Source organism: Cyprinodon tularosa, unplaced genomic scaffold, assembly GCF_016077235.1.
Source record: "Cyprinodon tularosa strain WSP-4 unplaced genomic scaffold, ASM1607723v1 ctg51, whole genome shotgun sequence".
Lineage (NCBI taxonomy): Eukaryota > Metazoa > Chordata > Actinopteri > Cyprinodontiformes > Cyprinodontidae > Cyprinodon > Cyprinodon tularosa.
Genome location: NW_024039241.1, coordinates 3,687,475 through 3,696,098, shown reverse-complemented (window position 1 = coordinate 3,696,098; position 8,624 = coordinate 3,687,475). Strand labels below are relative to the sequence as shown.

General features: G+C 38.5%; 1 protein-coding gene across 1 annotated transcript; it reads left to right on the top strand.

Annotated features, from left to right (window-relative positions):
- Positions 1 to 412: 412 nt before the first annotated feature.
- Positions 413 to 8,229, top strand: LOC119795342 (mitochondrial uncoupling protein 2-like). Its single transcript, XM_038303284.1, has 6 exons — positions 413 to 904; positions 2,007 to 2,214; positions 6,369 to 6,572; positions 7,221 to 7,322; positions 7,401 to 7,581; positions 7,654 to 8,229. Exons 1-6 carry the CDS (start codon positions 782 to 784, stop codon positions 7,775 to 7,777), a joined length of 942 nt encoding a protein of 313 aa, XP_038159212.1. The 5' UTR covers positions 413 to 781; the 3' UTR covers positions 7,778 to 8,229.
- The last annotated feature ends 395 nt before the right edge of the window (positions 8,230 to 8,624 follow it).

Here is an 8,624-nt window from a genome sequence, read left to right as displayed (position 1 = left end):
ATAAAAATGTATTTTATTTTATAGGGTGGTAATGTACATCATACATTTCTAATGCGTTGCACGCAGGGATTCTTCTGTAGCATGCTCTCTTAACCATGATAATATTTGTAACAATGGCTTGTTTAGGAATCATTCATAGTTCCAAAATAAATTGTTACATTTATTAAATTGTTATATGTTAACAAATGTTTAAATTGGACTATGATTCATTTTAAAGGCTGGATAAAGCTGGATAAAAACTTAATTATGATATTATTTGCTAAGCTGATCTGGTTTAAACCAGATTGCCACCAGTCAAACCAGCTGTTTAAATGTTCATGTGATCAAACAGGTGGATCAGCTGTAAAAAAAAAAAAAAAACACGCCCTCCGGCAGTGAAGCTTTAGGTACTTTGAGAGCTCACAGCACACCTTGTTCACTGTGTCATAACCACAATGGGTGTGGTACTTCTGTTACTGTTAAGAATAGTTATCAACATGTAAATGGATTGTCTTCAGTCGAGGATTTGTCTCAACATACCAGCTTGTTCTTGTTTTCCAACTTTCAGACAAATCCCCTCCAGCTGCAACAAGTAATGGAACAAGAGGACCATACTCTAAGAAGCAAATTCTATTTATTATTACCTGAAACCTGATGTTGGCTCCAGTAGTTCGTTTCCTGACATGAAGTCCTGAAAGGATGCGGAAGAAACTTTGTTGAAGTTGCAGCATGACAGAATCCTCCGTTGATTTTTATTTATTTATTTTTTTCTTTAAAACTTGATCTTTAAAAGTTTTTGAAAATGGTGGGAGGAGGAAAATCTGATTCGGCTCCAACAGCTGTTAAGATTTTTTCAGCAGGATCCGCCGGTTGCATGGCTGATCTGGTCACCTTCCCGTTGGACACAGCCAAAGTACGACTACAGGTAAAAGAAAAAAACAACAATCAGGATGTACTGTAAAGGTTTAAAAAAAAAAAAAGTATAGGAATTGTAATACATTATTTATAATAAGGGAGATCTTACATTTTTTTGAACTTTTATCCTTTAATGTTAGATGTGATCCAAATTTGTATAATAAAGTTTTAAGCAGAACAGTTCACAGATTTAAAAAAAATTTGAGTTTATGTGAAGTGACATCCTTCAAAACAGCCTGCCTTGACATTTATCCTTAAAGAAATCAAATGCTTTACTTAGTGAGAAAACATCCCAATAATCACTGCTTAAATACTGCAAATCTATGTTAAATACTAATTCTTACAGATGATGCACTGTTTTATTCATCTATGAATTATCTTCAATTTAAATTTAGTTCTAGATAAATTCCAGAGCAAAGAGCAACAGTTCCATGGCCTTATTTGATGTAATTTTCTTGCTTTAGTTAGCATAAAATGTTTGGTTTTTTTAAACATACAACCTTTTTGATTTTTTTATTTCTAAGATTAGTCATACAGGCTGGGCACAGAGAGAACAATCAGGACAGCAGCCTGAAGGAACTATAGAAGTCATAGGAAACCTATTTTTAGTTTGCCATAATCCATGGAGGACAACAAAAATGTGGAAAAAGGTGTTTATGTGAGATGAGAAAATCCTGTCTAATATGCAAAACGCCCTAAACACAATAACCAGAATGAAACAGGGTGGTGGCAGCATTATACTATGGGGATTTGCTGGAGGCTTAAAAACTTTAAAGTTCAGCAGACCGTGACTAAAAAAAACCAGCAGAGAAATACATCAGAACATTTAGTCCTAGAAAGGCCTAGTTAAAGCCCACATCTAAATGGGGTTAAAAATTACATTTAATAGAGTCTCTCTATTTTGCGATGGATTGTTTCATTTTTCAGAAGTTTTGAAAAACAAATTATTTCCTCTGACTTCACAAATATGAGCTGCCTTTCAAATAAAATCCTGTTTACATATTTGGACCTATGTGGTTGCAAAATCGACATGATCAATGGCAAAATGTCCAAAAGAGAGATTTAAGTACCGACTTTTTCTTTGTCTCGAAATGTTTTTTTTATTTCTTCAGGTCCAAGGTGAATCTAAGGCTCTAACAAAAGGGGAGAAGCCAAAGTACCGAGGTGTTTTTGGCACCATCATCCCTATTGTGAGAAATGAGGGGCCAAAAAATCTATACAATGGGCTCCTGGCAGGTCTACACAGACAGATGTGCTTTTCCTCAATACGGATCGGTCTGTACGACACCATGAAGCAGCTCTATGCCAACGGATCAGAGAGTATGTTTCTGCTGACAAACGCTACCTGTGACGCCTTTCTAAAGGGTTCTGATATTAAGAATTGAAACAATTACATTACAAACAAAATGTGATATTGTAAAACTATGAGTGGCTTACTTTCACAGTGCGGTAAAAAAACGGTTTATATAAAGCTTATTCAAACAGTACACAGCTTGGATTTTGTTCAGCTTGTAAATGAGAAGTTCTAAGAATAAACATGTCTTTAAATTTTAAATATCCGACACTGCTCTCTTGTGTCAAACAGCAAAAGCTACACCAAAGCACATTAAAATCATTTACTTTAGCTTTAGTTATCTGTCCACACATTTTTATTGATCCCATATTAGAAAACAAATCTATTTTTTCTTTAATGAACCTAAAAAAAAGGGGAAAGAATAGAGTTGGAGTTGTTATTCTCGCTTTTAGGATGTAGAACACACATCAGATTTCTCACTGAAGAGGAAATCAAAGGCCTTATTAAGCCAGCTTCTCTGTCACCGTTAATTTTATTTAAAAAAAAAAAAAAAATATATATATATATATATATATATATATATATATATATATATATATATATATATATATATATATACAGAGATGGGAAGTAATGAAGTACAAATACTTCGTTACTGTACTCAAGTAGATTTTTCTGATATTTTTACTTTACTTTACTACTTATTTTTATGGTGACTTTTTACTTCTACTCCTTACATTTTTACACAAATATCTGTACTTTCTACTCCTTACATTTAAAAAAATTGTCTCGTTACTTTAGTTTTGAATCATTTCAATGGAGTTACCGTTATTATTTTTCACGTCATCAATACCAAATTCAATCTAATGGGCTTTATGCACAGCTCTACTACTTCCTGAATTTAAGGTAGCTCCTTTGTTTCCTGTCTTTCATTACTGGACGAACTGATTAATCCAGGTGTGTCTGGCCAGTTACTTAGGTCTTACACACTTGGATTAATCAGTGCATCCAATCATGAAAGACAGGAAACAAAGGAGCCTCCTAAAGTTCAGGAAGTGGTGGAGTTGTGCATAGAGCCTATTGGATGAGAATCTACGTTGCATTTGACGCACCACTACAAGATGAATCGACAGATTCGGCGGTATTCATTGGCGGCAAATCATTGCAGCTTGGTGGCGGTGGCGTTAGCATAGTAGCATGGACGACGAGATGATTGAAAATAAACACAACGGAGATCTAGTCCTATTGGCAGACATCCATTTAAAATGTAGGCAACGGCATGAAAAAAGTGGTTTCTACTTTTACTTTTATACTTTGAGTAAATTTACAAGCCTGTACTTTGTTACTTTTACTTGAGTAAAGAAGTTTAATCAGTACTTCCACTTTTACCAGAGTATTTTTTAACACAAGTATCTGTACTTTTACTCAAGTACGGAAAGTGAGTACTTTTGCCATCTCTGTATATATATATATATACACTCACCGGCCACTTTATTAGGTACACCTGTTCAACTGCTTGTTAACACTTAATTTCTAAGCAACCAATCACATGGCGGCAACTCAGTGCATTTAGGCATGTAGAAATGGTCAAGACAATCTCCTGCAGTTCAAACCGAGCATCAGTGTGGGGAAGAAAGGTGATTTGAGTGACTTTTAATGTGGCATGATTGTTGGTGCTAGAAGGGCTGGTCTGAGTATTTCAGAAACTGCTGATCTATTGGGATTTTCACGCACAACCATCTCTAGGGTTTACAGAGAATGGTCCGAAAAAGAAAAAACATCCAGTGAGCGGCAGTTCTGTGGGCGGAAATGCCTTGTTGATGCCAGAGGTCAGAGGAGAATGGCCAGACTGGTTCGAGCTGATAGATAGGCAACAGTGACTCAAATAACCACCCGTTACAACCAAGGTGGGCAGAAGAGCATCTCTGAACGCACAGTACGTCGAACTTTGAGGCAGATGGGCTACAGCAGCAGAAGACCACACCGGGTGCCACTCCTTTCAGCTAAGAACAGGAAACTGAGGCTACAATTTGCACAAGCTCATCGAAATCGGACAATAGAAGATTGGAACAACGTTGCCTGGTCTGATGAGTCTCGATTTCTGCTGCGACATTCGGATGGTAGGGTCAGAATTTGGCGTTTACAACATGAAAGCATGGATCCATCCTGCCTTGTATCGATGGTTCAGGCTGGTGGTGGTGGTGTCATGGTGTGGGGAATATTTTCTTGGCACTCTTTGGGCTCCTTGGTACAAATTGAGCATCGTTGCAACGCCACAGCCTACCTGAGTATTGTTGCTGACCATGTCCATCCCTTTATGACCACAATGTACCCAACTTCTGATGGCTACTTTCAGGCAGGATAATGCTCCATGTCATATAGCTGGAATCATCTCAACTGGTTTCTTGAACATACAATGAGTTTCCACTGTATCAGATGGCCTCCACATCACTCAGATCAACCAAAGGAGCCTCTAATTGGAAGTGTGGGTTGGAAACGGTGAGAATTCGATCATTGTGAGCGCACCAACTTACAAGTGAATCACAGATTCGCGATATGGCCAAAATCCATGGATGCTTCCGGCATGTTGGCTTGCAAGAGAATGGAGGCGTTTGAAAAAACAAACGGGTCTAGTCTAGATGGCGACATCTTAAAATGTGGCCGGATGAGTGTTTACTATTACTTTATATACTTATATAATATTTACAATGTATGTTATTTACTTGAGTAAAGAAGTTTAATCAGTATTCATTTTACATAGTATTTATTAACAAATACACTTTTATCAAGTAGCAAAAGTACTTTGCTCACCTGCCAAATTATATATACATCAGGTTATTCCAGTCACTACCTGGTAAACAGTTGTAACACAATTTCTAAGCACCTACATGCAATGTGCAAATCATTTTGTTGATAAGAATGGGTCGACATCTCCTGCAGTCACGAATTTCAGTGTGGGAATAGTGATTTGGATGACAACTGTGCAATTAGAACGGTCTGAAATTTTCGAACTCCTGAATATATTTCACGCAACCTGTCTAGGGTTTATAAGAAGAATGTCCGGGAAAGACAGTCAACTCAGCGGCACGTCGTGGCTGGAACGTTGATGCGAGGTCAGAGGGAATGGCTAGACTGGTTCGTAGTGATAGAGTAGCAACAGTGCTCAGACAATCAACCAGCCTTCAAACCAGTGGGCAGATAGCTCTCAAGAACAGTCGCAGAGAGCTTTATGGAATGGGTTACCAGCGAGCCAACGTGCACTCCACCCTAAACAAAACAAGGTGCAATTTTGCAAAGCTCACTGGAAAACGCGACATTAGAGCATTGGAACACGTTCCTGGTCTGATGAGATCGCGATTTCCCTCTGCAATTCGATGGAGGGTCTGGGATTTGGCGTTTAGAACGGTAATGCTGACTCCATGTGCCAAGTGTAAAGTGTGTTGGATGGGGGGTTAGGTGTCATGGGTGGTTTTTCTTGGACTCTTTGGGCCCTTGGTTCCAAATTGAGATCTTGAATGCTCACATCCACTGATATTTTGGTAGACCATGCCCCCATACTTTATGAACATTTTACCCACCTTCTCTCTTCTCAACAGGATGATGCTCATGTCACTAAAGCAAGGTCATTAAAGACTGGTTCTAAACAGACATGGTTCACTGAACTCGATGGCCTGCACAGAGTCCGACTCAATCCATAGAACACTTTGGGATGGATTAGACGGAGATTGAGAGCATGGATTCACGCCAACATCGTGTGCAACTTGTAATGCCTTTCAATGTCAATGGAAATTCCCTGAGAACTCTAGCACCTTGTTGAATCTATCCACGAAGAATTGAGGCTGTTCTGCGGGCAAAGGGGGACCGACGTTCATATTGAACATGGTATATAAATGGGATGTTCATTAAGCTATATGTATAGTAAGGTAGTATATATATACTATTTTTTTTTTTTTTATTTTTTAATATAGTGTATATATATAAAACTTCACTGTGCAACCCAGGCTTTCAACTGACTGGCCAAGAAGAACCAGTCAGCCTACAGCTGCCTGCCTGAACTAAGTCTATAGGAAAAATTAAAATCTTACGTGTTGTCATAAAACTTTGACAATCTGACTGACAATTTGCATGTTTCTGTGAAGTTGCTTGTAGTTGCCAACTGCCATGAACTGCTGTGTGACAGATCCTGGACTCGGGACCCGACTTCTGGCGGGCTCCACCACAGGAGCGATGGCGGTGGCTTTTGCTCAGCCCACCGACGTGGTGAAGGTCAGGTTCCAGGCTCAGATTCATCGGCCTGAGCACGGTTCTGTGAAGAGGTACAGCAGCACCACCAATGCTTATAAGACCATAGCAAGAGATGAAGGCCTCAGAGGGCTTTGGAAAGGTATTTTCAAAGTCCCACTTCTTTTTAACTTTGTCTGCATTGTTTATGAGAACTAATGCATGTCTGGATGTGGGGTAAAAACAAACATTGGTTTAGGTATAATGCATGTGAACTATTGTTCTTTTTTGGGGGGAAAATGAACAAATAGAGCAGTCATTGCATCGATGGACCGAGTACATTGAAAATAATCAGGGGAAGTTTATGAATAAGAATATTATTATGAACAGTTTTGTTGTGAGGTTGTGGACTTCAGCCCAGCTTGGATTATTAAAGGGGGGAAAGCAAATACCAAAAGGTGCGTGCAACACAACCGTACCATTACCCGGCATGCCACCAGTAAAAAGTATTCTTCACTGAGAGCTAATAAACTGCAAAGCTTTCATGCTTATTCTATAATCATTGTATAAATAATCCTATGAACGCATTTTCACTTCTCCTCCATCCCGTTTTGGTTTAGTCTCTGAGCAGGGATAGTATGCACAGTTTGGAGGTGTGTTCTCTTTCTCCACCCCCAGCCTGAAACCCTGTCTGGTACCAAAACAATCTCGGTGTGCAATGACCATTATGCATTTTCAATTTAGGTGTTTATGCCTTGATTCCTTCTGTTTTCTTTCCCCTGCTAATTTATATAAAACTTATTTTGTTTAGGATGTCTGTTGAACATAACTCGCAACGCAATTGTGAACTGTTCCGAGCTGGTGACGTATGACATTATTAAAGAGCAAATCCTGAAGAGCAAACTGATGACAGGTAGTTGCCCTTCCTCTGTTGATCCCTCATGAGTGTTTGCAGACTTTATTTAAGTATTTGCTGTATTTTTCTCTGCAGACAGCATGCCTTGTCACTTCACTGCAGCCTTCGCAGCAGGCTTCTGCACCACAATCGTTGCGTCTCCAGTGGATGTGGTAAAAACCCGCTTCATGAACTCAATTCCTGGGCAGTATAGCGGTGCCGTAAAATGCGCTCTGACAATGCTGCTTCAGGAGGGGCCCTCAGCTTTCTATAAGGGGTAGGTGTCTTTGTTAAAAACCAGGAGATTCAATCCAAAAGCTCAGTGATCATATGTTTCTTTTTTTTCTAGCTTTATGCCTTCCTTCCTGCGCCTTGGATCCTGGAACATAGTGATGTTTGTCAGCTACGAGCAGATTCAGAGAGCTGTGATGAGATTTCAGCGCTCCTGGGAGCATTGGATCCGAACAGTTTGATTGCTGGTTAACAGCTGGAATGTTGGTAGTGAACAGTTGCAAAGTATTTAACCAGAGAAGCCATTCTTGAAAGGCCATTCTTCAGGAATGATTGATGATCATTACTAATGTAATAATTGTAACGTTTTTTTTGTGTTTTTACTGAACTTATTATTTTAGAAAAAGTTTGATAACCAGAGGAACTTTATGACCATTAAAACAATCAGATTAATGTGTTGGATCAGAACTTTTAAAAGTTATTCAGCATGTCAGCACAGTTACCCTTTCTGAAAAGTCTGAATATTAAGATTAGACTAACACAGTTTAATGTGGTTCTGCCTCTACCAGTTCAACAGGACCACAGCAGGTTTGGATGTCGGCTTATTTTCAGGTTTCAGGTAAAGGATCCAGTAAGAAGAAGTTCTTTCAAATACTCTGAAATACCCCAACATTAAATAGTAAATCATTTATTAAAACTATAGAAGTGTTGAAGCAGTCAACTTACTTTTGTGCCTTTTTTTTTTTTCAAATAAAATGTTTCAACAGTTTTTTGGACGCTTAAAAATTAAAGAGTTAAAAGTTGTTGTAGTACTAATGAGACTTTTTGGAAATCCTGATCATAATAGTTTCAAGTAATGCACTGCTGCTTGTCTCCCAACTGTTGCTAAGCACTGCTCTTCAGCTGGCCCAAAGAAGCTCTCAGTCATAAGAAGAAGACACATTTTGAAGATAAATTAGCTTGATTTATCAGTCTGTATTTTTAGATGATACTGTTTTTATAAACCTCAGCTGTGAACATTATGTTTGATCAGCTGATTGCTGATTTTCTCACCTGACATACAATTTAATAAATAACTTATGCCGTAAT